Here is a 19,626-nt window from a genome sequence, read left to right as displayed (position 1 = left end):
AGAAAACCCCTAACTATAGCACTTGGTCAAACCAGCCAACCTACATGTCTGCACGTGGTTCTGTCATCCAGCCCAGTGGCCCTGCCACATGCATGGAGCTGAAGTTCTCTCTGCTGCTGTGTATTCTGTGTCTGTTCTGCCATGAAGTCTAAAGAAGCAGTAAACTGTGTGTCTTTGAGAGTTGTTCCCCATTCTCTGTTGTTCTCTTAATGGGAATGCTTGAGAATCAAGGCCTGTACAACAAGCCACGGTTTTTAGATGCTTTGCATAAATAGGAAAGTAGAATCCTTGGCCACTACCAGTTAGCTTTTGCTGCCATACTCAGTTGGATGGTTTTTCTACTGATTTCGGCTCCTGGGTCTACAGCGAGTTGGATTGGCGGCCTCCCTCAGAGACCTGCTGGTGAGCTGGCTGCCGCTTCCTTTTTCCTACCTCTCACCTTCCAGCAGGGAGCACAGGCTCAGTCACAGGGCAGCTCGGGGTTCCAGATAGAGCACTTTTGAAGCCTCTGCTTGCATCACATTTGCTACTGGCTCAGAACTAAAGCATGTGACAAGGTCAGCCAGATTCAAGGAGGTGGGGAAGTGGATGCTGGCTCTTGATGAGGGGAGTTGTAAAGCACATTGCAAAGAGCATCAATGCAGGGTTGACACCAGTAAGTCATGATGCAGGAATAAGAGAACCCACCCCCTCATTTCAGACCTGTGGCCTGGTGGAGTGAACCTGGAAAAGCACGAGGTGATGAAGGGGATTCTGACAGGACTGGCAAAGCAGCATAGGCAAAGTTAGGCAGTAAAATAATGGGTCATCGTTAAATAGTTAGAGCCAAAGTGATTGATTTTTTAAAATAAGCAATGATCTCCTAATTCCCATTGACTGGTACCTATTTTTTGCAGGTCATAGGTGTCCACTGATTCACCAAGTAAATTGGTGGGAGGGATCTAAAATGCGTGAATCCTATTGTGCTTGCTGTTCATGCCTGAAATCTGAGAATTCCAGGTGGCTCCATCCCCTCTTTTGTACATAGGTCAAAGAGATTGTGGCGCAGCACACAAAGGAGTGGTCAGAAATGATCAACACCCACAGTGCGGAGGAGCAGGAAATCCGGGACCTGCACCTCAGCCAGCAGTGTGAGCTGCTGCGGAAGCTCCTGATCAACGCCCACGAACAGCAAACCCAGCAGCTGAAACTGTCCCACGACAGGTAGGAGAGCTAGCCATCTCCAACGTGCGCTCCTAGTTTTTAAAGAACAGGAATTTTGCACGTGTGAGTTGAGGTAGTAGGCAAAAATCAACATGACTTGTACTATGGAGCTTTCATGTGTATCATATCATAAGACTGATCTGAGCAAGATGAGCTCTAAGAAATGGCCTCTGCCATCCAAGGGCTTCCACGTGTTACAATATTAACACTCACATGAGACTCTAAGTCAAATGACAAGTAGTGTGTGATCCACAGCAAACAGTGTGACAGTCCAGAAAAGCACTGCCGCCTCCAGAGTGGCTTTTGGTAGTGATGTGGAGTCTCTGAGGAAGAGAAGAAACAGAAGGAGGTAAAGACCAACCAGCGAAGCTCCTAGAGAGACTAGACTGAGCTTTCCGTGGCTAACAGTGGACTGATCACTCCTTGGCTAACGGTGGAGAGTCCCTCCTGTTGTGTTATTAGGACTTCTGTGAGTTTTAGAAAGATAGTTCTAATCATGAAACAGCAAAGAAGGATCAGTTTATTTTGGTCTCTCTGTGCTTCAGCAAATTGAATATTACATGTAAACTACCTACAAATAATCAAGTAGACCCCTCCACACACACACACACACACACACACACACACACACACACCAAGAACATTTATGCCAGTTACTTCTCTCTCTCTTTTTTTTTTTTTAATATTTATTGATTTTTTTACAGAGAAGAAAGGAGAGGGCTAGAGAGATAGAAACATTGATGAGAGAGAAACATCAATCAGCTGCTTCTTGCACACCCCGTACTGAAGATGTGCCCACAACCAACGTACATGCCCTTGACCAGAATCGAACCTGGGACCCTCCAGTCCCCAGGCCAAAGCTCTATCCACTAAGCCAAACCAGTCAGGGCTATGTCAGTTACTTCTTGTGATCTCAGCTCTGTTGCAGCATGCTTGTTTCTCCCTTAGTGCCCACTCCATGCCACAGTTAAGGCCTGTTGATACACGTGAAAGAATAGGAAAAAGAAGCATTTTACAAACAAATCAAACAAGAAACTTTAAAAATGCTAAATGTAGCCAAAACCGGTTTGGCTCAGTGGTAGAGCGTTGGTCTCTGGACTGAAAGGTCCCAGGTTCGATTCCGGTCAAGGGCATGTACCTGGGTTGTGGGCACATCCCCAGTGTGGGGTGTGCAAGAGGCAGCTGGTCGATATTTCTCTCTCATCGACGTTTCTAGCTCTCTATCTCTCTCCCTTCCTCTCTGTAAAAAATCAATAAAATATATATTTAAAAAATGCTAAATGTATAAATTATATGAAATTCCCCACCTCATTTTGGAGGGGTAGATTAGGCCATATGAGCATGAAGTATTTTTGCCCTAGTTTCCAATCCTCATTTGAGACAACTAGATAAGTGCCTGAAGGTTAATGTTCTGTACCTTAACCATTTTATAATACAGGTGATCTTTGAACAACATGGTTTGAACTGCATGGGTCACTTAAACCTGATTTTTTTCAATAAATACATACAGTAATGTAAATGTATTTTCTTTTACTTCTGATTTTTAATAACATTTTCTTTTCTCTAGCTTACTTGATTGTAAGAATACAGTATAAAATACAATTAACATGCAAAATATATGTTAACCAACTGTTTATATTGTGACTAAGGCTTTCAGTCTATTGGTAGTTAAAGTTATATGTGGATAGTACAGTGGTCTGCACACTTAATTCTATGTTGTTCAGAGATCAACTATACTCTATCTCGATGTATAGGATTAGAAATTGTCTTTTCTTTTTTCCCTTGCAAATTCTCTCAATTCAGTATTCAAAAAGGTCTATTCATCGGTCTGCCCTGGGCCATTGCAGCAATACCAGGTTTTAGGTGTCTGTCCTATTCAAAGACACTTCACGGAATATGGAACTCTTTTCTAATCTTCTTTATAGTTAAAGATTTTTGTAGTTGACTAAAAAAAATGTTTGTACCCCACAACAGTAGGAACCATTCAAAAGAAAAAAACAAATGAAACTAATTCTTGCATTTCTTAGGAAGTCATTTGAAGAGACCATACCTAGTTATTAATTTACTTTGAATATTATATCTGTGATAGGGCCATTTTTCAAACCAATAGCATCATGTAAGCTTGTTCTCAAGTACCCTGTGTTTGGGTTTCTTTTTCACCATCACAGCTATTGTTCTCGGTTAATTAATCCTAACTACTGACAGCTGTGTTTGGATACTGATAAGTGTTGAATGAATGAATAAAGAAATGGTCGGTTTAAAAGAGCCATTTTCTGGGGCCCAGGAGTGTGTAGTCCTTATTCCTGCCTCTGTAACCCTAAGTTCTGCAGCTGAAGTACCTGTTACAGGTGGACCTTCCTTTTTAAAAAACTTAAATTTTTTGAGGTGACATTGGTTAGTATAGATAACTCAACATCTGTATACTCTATTGTGGGATCCCCATGAAATCTAGTTTCCCTTAGTTACCATATATTTGACTCCTTTTTCAATTCACCCTCCATCCACCCCCCTTCTCTCTGGTAATCACTGTGCTGTTGTCTGTAGCTATGAGATTGTTTTTGCTTGTTTTGTTATTGTCTTTGTTATTTTTCTTGTTGTTCAATAGTCTGCATATGAGTGAAATCACATGGTTTTTGTCCTTTTTTTTTCTGACTTATTTCATTTAGCATAATAATCTCAAGATCTATCTATGTAGTTGCTAAAAGCAAAATTTCATTTCTTATCACTGATTAATATGTCAATAGATAGATAGATAGATAGATCACATCATCTTTTTCATTCATCCTTTCTGAACTCTTGGGTTGTTTAATATGCCTTTTGCCTAGCAAACACTGCTCAGGTAAACCCAACTTCCTGGTGACAAGTTTCCAGGAAGCATTTCAAGGAGATGTGCATAGGTTCCAGAAAAAGAGTCTTTGCTAATGATATTCATTTTTATATTCTAAATTGCATGCCTTTAATGTACACATAAATCATATAAAGATATGGGTCTTTGTCCTGCATACACATGCATTTGCACACACGGTGGCCATTTGCCTGTAAACGTCCTGTTTTACTACTTCCGGTGCTTGTTTGAAACCATTTGACTCCCTTCATTCCCACTGGCTGTCAGAAAACAGGAAGGTCTCTTGTGAGTGTGGGGACATTCTCTCCCACCGGCCATCTGTTCCCCAAAAATGTGTGGCAAAGCTGGAAAATGCTTCTCAGCCCATCACTGTTTTTTCACCATGAGGTGTCCCAGTGTCCTCAGGGAGAAGTGTGCTCATGAATTGGAACTCTTTCACCCCTTTTCATGGCATGTAAAACAACTCCAAGATCTCTATAATGAAGAAAAAAGTGAAGCTAGTCCTGTTTACACATAGAATATTTTTGTTTGTTTTTAAAAAAACTTACCATTTTAACCATTCTTAAATGTGTAGCATTAAGTATATTCGCACTTACACCATCACCACCATCCATCTCCAGAACTTTTTCATCTTCTCCAACTGAACCTCTGTAACCATTAAATACTATCCTTCATTCTCTCACTCCCTATTTGTTTATTTTTAATACATAGGGAAAGCAAGGAAATGAGAGCACACCAGGCTAAGATTTCTATGGAAAATAGCAAAGCCATCAGCCAAGATAAATCTATCAAGAACAAAGCAGAACGGGAAAGGTAAGTGAGAATGTTGTCGGTGGGAATATAGCATAGGCTTAACATTTATATGTGCATGTGCACACATATGCACATCTGAGATATGAAAACCCTTGTGAGTTTTGGCTAAGGCTTTTGCTATAACTGCTAAGAAATTTATTACTACTATAGAGCAGTCATCTTCTGATTGTTTACTACCACCAGTAAGATAAGTTTACATTCAATATATGTGTGCTCACTTAAAAACCATGGCAAAATATCCTTCCCATATTCCATTGGGCCCTCCTGCTAGCATCTCACCTGCTCAGGTGCAAGCCCATTCTGGGTGGGTTGGTTCTGAATAGCAGCATGTAGGGGGATTGTCGTCTCCCCTCAATTTACTCACGCTGTCATCGACAACAAGGATCATCTCAAAAAAGCCCCTTAAGTCCTTGTCTTAGGTTGGGTTTTCTAGAAACAGAGACCAAGACAGGAATTTGGATGCCTGTGATATACAGAGGAAGGGGTCTTCAGAGAAGGGGAGTAGAAGGAAGCAGGAAGGGTCCAGGAATGGGGCTGAGCAGGGATATGCTCTCCACTAGGATACCTCTTCAGCCCGATCTCTAGAGTTATTTTGCAACATGGTTTTATCGCTTTGAGCCAAGGCCTTTGTACTGCTGTGTTAAGACTAGCACAACATACTTCACTTTATTTTGCTTCGCAGATGTTGCATGTTTTAAAAATTGAAGGCAAGGCCCTCCACCAAAAAAGATTACAACTCTCTCTATTGTGATACTCACTTTATTGCTGTGGTCTGGAACCAAACCTACAATGTGTAGTGTGCCTGCAGCCGTGTTACCCAAAGAGGGAATTAATAGCACTTAAATCCCAGTTCTTAAATTATCTTATATTCTGAGTTACTGGTAACCTAATTAGCAAAGTTTTTTATTTAATATTCTAATTCTGACTTAATATACTTATTTATTATAACTTGATATCTAGGTGGTTGTAAAACACCTGGAAATGGCTGGTTTTTGTTAGAACAATTTTTCTATGCCACTGGTTATCTTTTACATGTCTTCCTTAGCTCTCTGATTATGAATTTGTAATTTTAATTTTTAGTAGCTTAATAAAGTGGCTATATAAAGGACTAAGAATTAAAATTTAAAAATTGATAAAGAGCTCAGACATATAGAAGCTGAAAATCACTTTTATTCTTGGGCTGAAGGAGAAATTTCAACAGAAATTGCACAATATTTATAACTGAATGGCAATGGAAGCACAATTTATTAATGTGCAAAAGGAAGCTAATGTGCACAGCAAAAGACACAATCACAAAAATGAAACCCTACAGAATGGGAAAAAATACTTGTAAGCCATATATCCAGTAAGGTGTTATTATTCAAAATGCATAAGGAACTCATGCAAATCAATAGCAACATAATAATAATTCAATTAAAAATGGACAGAGGACCTAAGATAATTTTTCCAAAGAAGACATACAAATGATCAACAGGTACATGAAAAGGTGCTCAGTATCACTAATCATCAGGGAGATGCAAATGAAAACCACAATGAATATCACCTCACACCTATTAGAATGGCTGTCATCAATAAATCAAGTAAGTATTGGCAAGAATGTGGAGCAAAATGAACAGTGTAACCTTGGTAGAAATGTCAACTGTACAGCCAGCCACTATGGAAAAGAGCTTGAGCCCTGACCAGTTTGGCTCAGTGGATAGAGCATTGGCCTGCAGAGTCCCAGGTTTGATTGCGGTCAAGGGCATGTACCTTGGTTGTGGGCACATCCCCAGTAGGATATTTAGAGTGAAAATTATAGCCTACATGTATATACGATATTTTAAAGAAATGAGAATTATTGAACTAGACACTCAAATAAAGAGGATATAAAATTATAAAAACAGAGTGAACCCAAAGAACTCTAATGGGGAAAAAATAATAAATTAAAAAGCAAGAAGTATTGAAATAGAGATTAAAAGGCAATAGATAATTTCAGCAAAGCAAAAACTTGTTATTTGAGTGAAAAAAATCATTAAATCAGTAAACCTCCAGCAAGAGGAATAGAGTGAAAGCACAAATTAGTAACATTAGAATAAAAAGGGTAAATAACTGCAGATATAACCAATAGTTTTGAAAAACAAGGCTACTATAAATAATACTGCCAATGAATTTGAAAGCACATGAAGTGGACAAATGCCTAGAGAAAAAAAAAAAATAAATAAATAAAAATAGAACTATCAAAACTGACTGGAAAAGAAGAAAACCTGAAGAGACCTCTAACTATTACAGAAATTCAGTCCGTTCTAGGTCTGTTCAGTCGTGAAGAGCACTCCACCTCACCGGTAATCAGAGAGCTACAGTGAAAGCAGCAGGATGATGTCATTTCACAAAACCTAACAAACTAACAGACAAGCAAATGTGTGATGGGACCACCCAAGACATGGAAAAGAGTAGCCCCCCGACTGTATGGATGGGAGGGCACATTGGGACCACTGCTTTGAAAGAAGTTGTTCATCCAACCTGCAAGTCTGAATATCTAGAGAAGGCTTTGCTGCATGCACAAGCAGATATGCGTTATACTTTGTTCACTTCCTCAGTCAACAGACACCAAGCGTGCCAAGCATCGCAAGGCCCAAGGCACCAGATCATTGTAGCTTTATTGTCTGGAAAGAACCTACTATTTATTAATGGCAAAATGGAAACATGGTAGTCTATTCATAAATGAGAAATAGCCATATAGCACATGAAAATAATGGAAGAGCTTGAAACACCTGTATCTCTAAAACAAGGCTAAAAGATAACTTATACAGAGAAACCAGACACAATGCCATTTAGGTAAATGGGAAACATACAAAAAGGGCTTCAAACTACGGCCCGCGGGCCACATGCGGCCCGCAGAGGAGTCTGATCCGGCCCGCCAGGTTTTTTGGGCAGTGAGCGCAGCCGAGGTGTTACAGTAGGAATTAGTAGTTCATATAGTCCGGCCCTCCAGCTCTCTGAGGGACCATGATCTGGCCCCCACTTTAAAAAGTTTGAGGACCCCTGAACAACATCAGCAGAGTGGTTGTGTGTGGAGAGAGGAATGAATGAAAGGGAATCAGAAAGAATACAAAGGGGGCTTTGATGATATCTGTAACACTATTTTCTTTAAAAATATGAGGCAAATGTGACAGAACATTAATATTGACTAATCTGAGTGATGGCTACTCATTTTCTTTTTATATTTTTCTCTGTTCATTTCATGTTTCAAAATTCCACAATAAAAATCAGGAAAAGAAAGTGATGATTCTATCCAGACAATGAAATTGAATATAACTTTCTTATTTAACCCCAGCCAATGTCATACCAACTGTTATTTGTACCTATTATTTTTAGGCGAGTCAGGGAGTTAAACAGCAGCAACACTAAAAAGTTTCTGGAAGAAAGAAAGAGAGTAAGTATTTTATAATTTTCTTAGCATTCTTCTCTAAAAAACTATAAATAATAACTCATGCTTAAATATCAAACATAGATAATTTGCTTAATTTTATTTTTCTGTACATTAAACAGTCTAGCTTCTCTGTACTCTGAAAGCTAAAATGATCATTCTCTGAAATCATTAAGGTAATTATTTGGAACCACTTTATATAGAAAATGCAATATTATTTTCTCAGATTTTAGCAGGAGAGAGTTCCCCAGTAAGAATTATGGGTCTAAACTTTCCCTGTTTTCAGACTATTTTTTTTATTACAATCTCTCTCGCTTTAATGGTAAACTTGCACATCATTTCTCATTCATAAGTTTTAAGATTACAATGCAAAGTTTATCAGAATTGTGTTTGGTTTTTTGGTGTGTTTTTTTTTTTTTTGCAGCTCGCAATGAAACAGTCCAAAGAAATGGATCAGTTGAAAAAAGTCCAGCTTGAACACCTAGAATTCCTAGAGAAACAGAATGAGCAGGTATTTCACCTAAAAAGTGTAAAAAGCCAGCCAGCTTTGGAAGGCACAGACCACACGGCCTGCAAGGACCACTCTGCTAATGCCCGTGTCTGTCAGTGGTGTGGAAAGGTGGCTAGAAAAATGCGGTGCCTCTTACAGTATTTTCCTGGTCGCATCCACCTAGAGCAGAAAGCATTCTTTTCTGAAGCAGAAGAGGAATGTGCCTGGGGGGGGGGGGGGGGGATCAAAACTCATTATTTGAATAGATTATGGGGGTTCTCAGAATGACATTGCTGAGAGGAGGAAAAAGGAGAGGTCACAAATTGTTTTTCTATTTTCATTTGTGTGTTTATAATTTGCAACCTAGAGGCAAGTGATGTTATATTTAAAAAGCAAATGAGAGAAACCACCTATTGTCAAGCTCCACCTAAAAATGCAGTTAGAAAGCCTTCCTAGGTCTTACAAGGGGGACCTAAAGGCATGAGCCACCACAACTCTGAAAACCACTTGACTTGAGTGGTTACCATAATCTTGGTGCTTCTTTCCAGCAAGGGAAAACACTAAATGGAGAAGTACACATAAATAAAAAGTTATCCAAAATCCAACTGTACAGTTAAGGCCATCAGGCATATGCCCAGCACCTAGAGACATGTATGTGTAAGCATGGTATAGATGGGATCAATCTCAAACAGGCTCCAGCTCATCAGCCATCCACAGTTTCATTTCAATTGATAGAAATATCTCTAGCATATAATGCAAAAGGACCCTCAATAGCAGTTTAAATTTGTCTCAGTTCAAACTTTACTTTTTAGGTATAGCTATTTGGAAGTTATTATTTATAAATAATTCACTTCTGCCTAGAAACTTGAAAGATGAAATTACTCTCACTGCCTTGCTCTTTCCTGATTCCTCCCATCAGTAAAGAAATCCTAGTTAAGGTATATTTTTTTAAGAGCCAATGACTCCCATTGAAGAACGCTTAAGTAAGATTACACTAAAAAAATATACCTTTGAGAAAGTAAAACAACACCATAAAATCTGAAATCTGGTTTTATTGTACATTGCAATTGGATAACAAATAAATTCATTTTGTTTCAGATTCTTTACTTTGGGGGGACAGATGGTTTATTTGTGACTATACTTCTGAGTTATGTTTCACATTTCCTTTTCAGTGAAATGCTTCTTTTCATGAACAGTCCACAGGGGGACAATCAATGTTTATTGTCCCATGGGTCCAAGCCATTTGACCAACTCATAGGTTACATCAAGTTCTGGTACAAATTACCTAGTTTATGTTTTTGCTCTTAAAGCACTTCTCAGGAAATGTTCCCTGGGGAAATGGGACTATGAATAAAGGTAAAGCCACCCTTTCCAAAACATTAGATTCTGCTTTAATGGTCGGGTCTGGGTGGGAGAAGGATGCCTTAGAAGAAGGCACAATGAAGGAAAGGCACGGTTTTGTTTCAGTTAACTAAATTAAGAAACAACTTAGAAATGATTATGTTGCTTAGCAACAAGTTTGACTAAAGACTGTAAATGTGCTAAAAATTACTCATCACTGTAATAATGGTGTTTTTCAGAGCTAGGGAATACAATTACCTAGTGTTTTTTAGTTTCAGTGCTAAATAAAGTACATTTAAAAAAAAAAAAAACTTTGAGCTTTTATCCTAAGACATGGATAATTCTAACCATACCAGATTTCTGGCATTAAATTATTGGCTTAGTAGTAACTGTGTTGATTGGATCATACTGGGAGGATAGTGGTTTTTTGTTCTAAAAATTCATATAATGCCTTTTAATATGTCATAAGTAATGTCTACCACCCACGAATGATACTTTAAGTCACTGAAGCTTAGGGTAACATAGAACATGAGGAGGCTTGAGGTTTGATGGAGATTTAACTAAATTCAATGAAAAGAAATTAAAGATATATCAATGCAATTGATAAATGTGGAATTTGGACTTAAATTTCTGTGTTAAGGTTTGCCATACCAATATGACCTATTCTATAACAAAGTCAATCAGATATTTCTAGTATATATTTTTTGTCCTCAATTCAATTAGTCAATATGTTACAACACTCTCACAGACACAATGGGGAAGGTACAAACAGTGACTTTTTTTTTTCCCCCCTCTCATAAGACAAGGTCTGAAACCATGTAGGAGAGATACCTCTGTAATCAATTAATCATTTCACTAGCAGAAAACAGTTCCTGTCCTCCAGATAAATTTGACCCCACAAACTTTCCTAAAAATCTCCCAAACCATTGTTGAATCCCAAGAGCTTTCTGTCTCTAAGCCAAAGACAAATTCATTTTAACATTCTCCAATAGTATCCCTTCAGGTTTCTTACTGCTTTCCTGTGACCCTACTCCTTTAAGTTCTCCCTTTCCCCCAAAGCAAAGCATAGAGTGGGTCCTAGTTAGGTAGACCCATATGGAGGGCACTGGCAGAAACAATCAAGTTTTAGTATATTTTGGTCCTGCCTGCTTCTGGATCCTAACTCATATGTCCTTTTTAAAGCCACCTAACGGCCTTGCCTACTTGGTCAGCCAGTCATATATCCTATATAATAAAGAGGTAATATGCAAACCTACCCTCATGCCCTTATAAGATGGCTGCCTACGACCAGACTGGCAGGGTGGTTAGTGAGGGATGACCAAACGACTAAACAAGCAGGCTGCATGCAACCAAGGCCAACAGGGGGGTTAGTGAGGGATGACCAAATAACTGAACAAGCAGGCTGTGTGGGGTGATCAGGCCAGCAGGGTGGTTAATGAAGAATGACCAAATGACCATACAGAAGGCTCCATTGGGGCAACCAGGCCAACGGGGGGAGGAGGGAGGAGAGAGAGAGCAGTTGGGGCTGACCAGTCCAGCGGGGCTGACCAGTCCAGCGGGGTGGGGGGGCAGTTGGGGGCGACCAAACGACTGAGCAGCAGGTTGCGTGGGGTGACCAGGCCAGTGGGGGTGGGAGGCAGTTAGGGGCAACCAGGCTGGCAGGGGGGTTAGTGAGATACAACCAAACAACTGAACAGCAGGCTTCACAGGGCAACCAAGCTGGCAGGTGGGACAATGAGGAGTGACTAGGCTGGCAGAGGGGGCAGTTAGGGGCGATCAGGTTGGCACACAGAGGCATTGAGGGGTAATCAGGCCAGCAGGGTTGGGCAGTTAGGGGCAACCAGGCAGGCAGGCAGGTGAGCAATTAGGAGCCAGCAGTCCAGGATTGTGAGGGGGATGTCCGACTGCCAGTTTAGGCCTGATCAATCCCTGGGATCAGGCCTAAACCGAAAGTTGGACATCCTCCAAAGGGTCCCGGATTGGAGAGGATACAGGTTGGGCTGAGGTGACACCCCCTCCCCCATGCATGAATTTCATGCACTCAACCTCTAGTTTACTAATAAAACTCCATAGTTCTGTTTAAGTTTCCCCATAGACATCCCAACCACACAGCATCACATCCTCATCTTGACATGTACCATTTCATACACTAACAGCTTCTTTACTTTCACACCCAAGTTTTAAGAGTTGGTTTTTGTCATCATTCCTATCATTTTATAGGAGAAGTGAGAGATCTCACTGGAGAGAGAGCTCCCCACTCACTACTACAGAGGAGAGGCACAGTCCAGGCTAACAGGCATCGGTTGTTTTTTGTTGTTTTTGTTTTTTATGTTGAGATCAACTTGGGAAAAGGTGTCAGTGATGGTTGTATACATGTTTTATTCTTAGCCTTTTGCTTTTCTGTATATGGTTTTTGCATTCATTTTTCAAGTTCACTTTAGTATTCATTTATTTTATTTGTTTTGTATGTATGACTCAATTTTGACATGACTATTTTTGTGCAAACAGCTTTTGAAATCCTGTCACGCAGTGTCCCAAACTCAAGGTAGGACTGAAATTCTGATCAGTGAGACTTTGCTTTCCTTCTCAACTATGTCAGCATTCTCGGGGTAGTTTCCATTTATAATTTGCTTCATGGAATCCTGGTCATAAACGAATTATTATTTCAAGGGTTTGGATATAAAAGCTTGATTCTTTCATGCTTGGATTTTTAACGTAATTTTCAAACTGAAATGCCCCAAATCTTTAAAGAATTATTTATGATAGAGTTTTAGCAGCATTTCCTATCGCAAACTGGGAAACTTGAGTCTTGGTAATGAAGACATACCCAGGCAGCAAGAACCATTATCATTTGGACTAACCACAAATAAGCATGATCATGGACTCAGATGTTTCACAAACACTACCATGACTGGAATTAATTTTTAAAGCATCTCACTAAAAGCTCATCAGTGGTTTTAATGACAGAGAGCTATGGTCTGTGTGCAGGAGCATTATATAATGGCGCTCTGCAATGATCTTGTCATGCTTTCTGCTAGATCCAGCCTGCCAAAGACCTTAATTAAAGTCATCATAATTAAGGTGCCCATATAATTGATTGTTTGAACCAGGATAGTTTTGAGAGTAAAAGAATGGTGCTATTCATAATTGCCAGCACTACAGACATAGCTGGGATTGTCCCATGCAAATGGGAATAAATGGTCACCCTGTTCATATGAGAACTTTGCTCTAGGAATAATCTTTTAATGCCATATGGTTCTTCCTTCTCAACTGTGTTCAATTTGTCTTTAAATGCTCAAGGGGGAGAAGCATAGGGAATCCTTTATTACTATGTACAAAATATAAAGTATATTTAATTTTTAGTACTTATAATTTTTCACTATCATCTTTTATGAATACCGTTTGTCATAGTTTCATGTTTGTATATTTTTCTCCATTTCTTCATTTCTCTATTAGAGTAATATTATATCTTAGGCATAAAAAATATCTGGGCAGAGGAAACCATCCATCCCAAGTGTAAGCAGAAAGATATAATTCTTTGGTGTTGTTATAGTCAGTCATCCTCAGCAAAATGAAATTTTAATTTTTAACATAAGAATAAGAAAATCACTGTATGATTCATGGGTTAAATTAATTTTATACAGGACTTTGGGACATTTACATATTCAAGATATGATCTATAGAGTTGACCAAACCTCCTACTGACCTTTTATTTGTAATATCTAAGTTGACATCAATAGTAACATCAAGAACTTCAAATATTCTCCTCTGATTTACATCTTTATATATCCATGATTTCATTCTTAAAAGTCTTATATTTCAAAGTGGTTTGTCACTAAAAAAGAAGAGGGGAACTTTAATCCCCCAAAAGATACATGGTTGGGCAAAAGTATCCAGATGGAAAGTAAACATTGAAATGAACCAATTGTTTTTCCTTGTATTGCCTATCAATTATTTGTCACCAGAACCTTGTCCCCATCTGATTTCTTCCTACCTCCCACATTAGCTGGTTGTCTTAGTGATAGTTTTAATTCATGAGATTGAGCTCACCATAGCCTATATCCTGGGGTAAGTTGAAAAAAGTAATTATCCCAGAGAAATGAGAGTTGTAGGGATAGATTTTGGACAATAGAATTCCAGGGACCCTACACACACCTGGAACATTCTATTTGCAGGATACTCCAGCCAAACCAATATCCTCTCAACTAAACTTCTCCATCAGTTAGATTCCAAGGGAAGGACTTTTAATTAAATTTCAGGCTATTTGTGAATAAATCATGCACAAGCAATACTTATTCTAAAAATGATCAAATAATCTATGCACAGTCAAGCAACATGTCAATCTGTAGAAACTAAATCAAACACACATTTGGACACAACCTAGTCTAAATATCAAGTGATCTGCTGAGCCTCTTTTCAAATGGTTTTCCTGGAACTGTGTAGACCAATTCTTCTCAAGCTTTAATGAACATAAAAATATCCTGGGAATCCTATTAACACATTGCAGACAAATCACGAGAATTCTCGCGTCATAATACACAGTGTTTTACAAAGTATCATACTTTTAAAAGATATTAGCTTGTGAGAACATGTAATAAATAACTTCAAATGCAATGGATATTTAATTTTAAAGTGTGCCTTTAACATTTATGTAAAACGTTTTTTGTACTCATTCAATAGAAATTTATCTGGCCCTTGGATAAAGCTAGCAATAAAACTGCTAGTCCACAGTGTGTTAAGATGCAGATTCTGACTCAGTGGGTCTGGGGTAGAATCCATGATTCTGCCTTCCTCAGGTGATCTCAGGTGATGCCGATGCTGATGGTACATACTCACAGCATCAGATTTACAGAAGAGAGGCCAGGGATGTTCTATTCCTTCAGGAGGTGATTTCCACATGTAAGGCCATGTTTCTGGTGTTACAGGCGAAGGAGATGCAGCAGATGGTGAAATTGGAAGCCGAGATGGACCGCAGACCAGCAACAATAGTATGAAACTCCAGAACACAAACTGAGGCAGCAAAACCCATAACATCAAAAGCTCACCCCAGACATCTAAACACAAAGTCCATGGAAGAAAGTCGTCTTTTGTGTTTGTCCCCTTTCTGTATAAACAAGCTGTTACCCAAAACCACTGACTTATATACTTCTAGCTCACATATTGAATTTCCTTGGTCAACTACAAGTAGCTACAAACCCACCAAAATTACCATTCCGGTAAGGCAGAGTTTAACCATTGGCAATACAACTTAAACATGTTCGCTATAAAAATACCATCACAAGTAAGTGAGCTTGGTGTTAACAACTCTGCTTCGTGATGCATTGGGACATGTTTGAGCTGCAGCAAAAAAAAAAAATAGTGCATTAGCAATTTAACTGCAACTGCATGCACTAGAGAGAAAAACAAAACTCTGTCGACAAATTTCATCAGCAGAAGTGGTGATCGGCTAGACAAATAATTTTGCGGAATTTTTCTACATCTAAGTTACCTCATCAGTAAGTGCCATGTCTCTACCATGCCATAAGAAGCTAATTTCCTGTGAAAGTTGTGGAAATTATTAGAAAAATGTAGAGCAGCGTTCCTGTGCCAAAGCTCATCAGTGCTCAAAGGAAAACTCTGTTAGGCACAACTAAGGAAGTTTACACCTGACATTGCTTTCTAGGAATTGTTTCAGCCGATTCCAGCTCCTATAAATTCACTATCCCACCTTCAAGATTGTGAAGTGGTATTGGCAAATGTTTGTAAATGTGACCATGTATAAAGTATTTATACTCCTAATTTACACTGTTATAGAGCAGATCATCTAAGTACTGCCACTTGACAAGATTAGTAAACAGGACTACTAGAACTATGTTTGCATGATACACAAGCACCAATTAAGACTTATCCGTACAGACACAGATAACCTACCGCCAAATCAATACTGGTTAAATAAATGTATGGCACAGAATATAATTTGACTCTCAAGACTTTTAGCATAACAAAAAAGTCTATATATATATATGTGTATATGAATTATGTGGGCATTCTTGATACTTTAACTTCTAGTTTCAGAAAAGAAAATACATAACTAATTTAATTTTACACAAAAATATTTATGCAGATTTTCAGAATTTCATATCAGGAAATAACCTTTTTATGTCTGTTAAAATATCCAAACAATTTGCTACAGTGTTAATCTGCATGGTCTTTCAGCCTGCTGTAGTGGTGTTGCAGACAGCGCATGAAAAGCAGACCAGCTGGCTGCTAACACTGAGAGGAGCCCCAGGAAAGCCGGTAGTCTCGAACCAATCAGATTACTGATTCTGGGACACCACACACCAACTGAATTGTTGTATATGCTTGTACAAATTGATTCTGTGTTCCTCTGAACAAAGCAGAGAAAAGTATGTTCTCATCAATAATGAAATTAAACTTCCAACTTCTCTAATAAAAAGTTAAAACACCTAATACCTGTCAGAGTATTTGCTCTCCAGGATGCTTTCCAGTCAACTTTTTGCCTTTTTCTTAAGTAATAGATATCATCGCTTTCAAAAGGGGCTTATTCATGCCCCCGAGACATTTTTCCTCCCAAATGATGCAAGGGAGGCTGATGTGGTTGCCTCCCTTGTTTTCCTTTAGCTTATATTGACAGTTTGAATTGGCTTCTGTGAAATTTCTCTGGCTCCATCCAAATGTCCTTCTCTGTAAGATAATGGAGTTAGACTACAAATCTTTCAGCACTAGCATCCCATGAAAAATTATGGTTATTAAAATAGCACCTCAGTTAAATTGCCAATCTTTTTTTTTTTTTTTCTCACTGGAGGATATTTTTCCCATTGACTTTTCTGGAGAGTGGAAGGGAGGGAAGGGAGTGATGGGAGGAAAGGATAGAGAGAGAGAGAGAGAGAGAGAGAGAGAGAGAGAGAGAGAGAGAGAGAGATCAATTGGTTGCCTCCCAAACAGAGCTCAAGCCTACAACCCAGGTATGCATGCCCTTGACCATGAAATGAACCCCCCAGTTCTTCAGTGCTTGGGTTGATGCTTTAACCACGGAGTCACACCGGCCAGGGCATGGATTGCTAATCTTCAAAGATCCCAAATATCTCCTCCTCAGACCCAATGGCTTCTTCCTGGAGCTCAGGTGAGCTCATGGATCTGTGGAGCACCTGGCAGAATCTGTCACTCTGCTTCTGAGAGCTACTCCTTGTTTTCCCATTTTTTTATTATTTCCTCTCTGGCTTTTCATCCTCCTGTACTACCATAAATACTTCTATTTCAGTGTTCTATTCAGAGCCAATTTTTTCTTTACCCTGGATTACGTTTAGTATTTAGACATCTTACTGCCCCAAAAGAAGCCATTGTAATAGGATTAAAATGTACAACACGTAGTTATATTTTATTTTCTATTACAAGTTTATATTGTACACAAATACTGCATTGCCTTTTTTTAAGAAGGAAAAATATCTTGCCAATTAAAAATAACCCAGTCTTTTCCAGCTTAAAGGACACTTTATTTCAGAGGCATATTCAATTACTTCAAAGTCAAATCCCCTGTTAGAGTTCCCTTCCCATTCTGGAGGTCTTGTTTCTTCCTCTCTGATGTTTAGAGTTACACAGATGGCCCGCATGTGCATTTTATGTGATTAATCAAAAGTAGAGACCTTTTATCCGTCCTTTCTATTTATTTTAATAAACTATAACCTTGGGGAGAATTTTATATCTGCTCCACCTCATTTGCTCCCACACCTCGTCTGTTGATATAACCTATGAATTCTACCCTGTCTTAGAAGCTCCTCTCTCCTCTCATTCCTCAACACTGAAATTTTTAGTATCTTCCTATTGAATTGCTTGTCCTTAGAATCACTTCTATGCATGGGTTAATATCCCCAAATGACAGCTCTGATCATATTAGCATTGTGTTCATAAGTGCTGAATTCTTATCCACTACCAGTTGAAATTACTGCTATTGGCATACAGGGTTTTTTGTTTTTTGTTTTTAATATGTTTTTATTGATTTCAGAGAGGAAGAAAGAGAAACATCAATGATGATAGAGAACCATTGATCGCTGTCTCCTGCAAGATCCCCAATGGTGTTTAAGCCTGCAACCTGGGCTTGTCCCCTGATGGAATCTGTGTTCACGCATACAAAACACACTTCTTTTCTAGACATATCACATGATGATATTCTATCAATTCTTAAAAGCAACCTCCAAAAATTCCACCTCCACAACTTCATTCATTCCCCCAAGCAAGAAATAATCTGCCCTTCTGAATTCATCCTCTTGTACTGTAAAAGCAATTTAAGCATATGACTTTTCCACGAGCCCAGACTTATTTCAAGCTTTGTTCATTTGCTTTGCAAAGAACAGATAGTAAATAATTATCAAATAATTCTTTAAATTATTTTCTGTGAAGCAGAATGAAGGATTTGTCGTTGTGGTGGCCTTTTAGGCAGGCAATGTCTGAAAACCTGAATGAAATGCTTAAATAAGCTTTATTTTGCTTTCTCAAATTCAAGGAAAACAAATCTCTATTCTTAATGTTAGCATCTTTTCAAAGCAGTCTGACTATCCTAGTGGTCAAAAGGTACTGAATAATGTGTACCACCAACATTATTTGTGATCATGAAGAGTGATAAAGGAATGTCCCATATTATTTTAGTGTAGAGGTGATCTTATGGATGCCTCATCCCAACCCCTCAATAGCTTCTCCATCACTTCTGCAAATCTATCAGAAGACCACGTGTTTCTGCTTTTCATTTATGCTTGACATTTAACAGAATCCCAAGCACAAACTTTAATAATTTCATCTTTAATATCATAGTAACTTCTGCATAGTGCCTCTGGGATGAATTTTTATGAGCCACCATCTTTAATATTTCATAAAAAGTGTTCTGCTTCATAGGTTAGAATAATGAAAAAATATTAAGGGAGGGAGCCAGGGGATGGTTAAAAATAGTAGCATCATTGCTTTTATGTTAAAGGGAAAAAAAATAGGTGGCTGCACCTATCTTTATAAATGATAATACTTATACTTACTCATGTTACTTTCTTGAAAATTTGGGACAAGAAATAGTCCCCATGCTACTTCATCCTGGAAATGTTTGAGAAACTCCCCGCCCCCTTAAAGTTTCCACCAAGTTTAAATTTGGAAAAAAAATTATCCAAAGGAGGCCAGTTTAATATTGTACACCTAATCACTCACACCGTGACCCAATAGCTTTAGGGGAATCAGAATGGTCCTAAAACATAACTGGCACGCACACACACCCTCCTAGCACAGACAAATTTTACATGTGTATAGCATTTAAAAATTGCTCTTGCTTTATTCCTATGTTACAGGCAAATTGAGAACATCACCATTATACAGGTGTAAAACTTGTTGAGTTCAAGGTCACAAAGCCACACAGCAGAGGATTAAAGGATAAGACCCATTTATGCTCCGGTTTCCAAATTTCTCTTCTCTGCAAAAGCACCACCCTGTAACAGAGATCATCATATTTTATACCTAAAAACCATGATCACAATACCACCTGACATTTTACAA

At 38.7% G+C, this 19,626-nt stretch overlaps 1 protein-coding gene across 9 annotated transcripts in view; it reads left to right on the top strand.

Moving 5' to 3' along the window:
* PLCB4 (phospholipase C beta 4) overlaps positions 1–16,548 on the top strand; it is a 368,787-nt gene extending 352,239 nt beyond the window's left edge. For 7 of the 9 annotated variants that reach the window (XM_084887441.1, XM_084887443.1, XM_084887446.1 and 4 more), the window contains 6 exons: positions 1,028–1,203; positions 4,760–4,861; positions 8,216–8,273; positions 8,692–8,778; positions 12,607–12,643; positions 15,024–16,548. In XM_084887441.1, the coding sequence (XP_084743567.1) occupies positions 1,028–1,203; positions 4,760–4,861; positions 8,216–8,273; positions 8,692–8,778; positions 12,607–12,643; positions 15,024–15,112 (549 nt within the window). In that variant the 3' untranslated portion in view covers positions 15,113–16,548. The remainder of the gene's footprint in view (positions 1–1,027; positions 1,204–4,759; positions 4,862–8,215; positions 8,274–8,691; positions 8,779–12,606; positions 12,644–15,023) is intronic. The other 2 variants (XM_084887448.1, XM_084887447.1) reach the window with 1 other exon arrangement.
* Positions 16,549–19,626: the final 3,078 nt, after the last annotated feature.

This window comes from Pipistrellus hanaki (genome assembly GCF_964339955.1).
Source record: "Pipistrellus hanaki genome assembly, chromosome: 6".
NCBI classification, from domain to species: Eukaryota; Metazoa; Chordata; class Mammalia; order Chiroptera; family Vespertilionidae; genus Pipistrellus; species Pipistrellus hanaki.
This window is presented reverse-complemented; position numbering and strand designations above follow the sequence as displayed.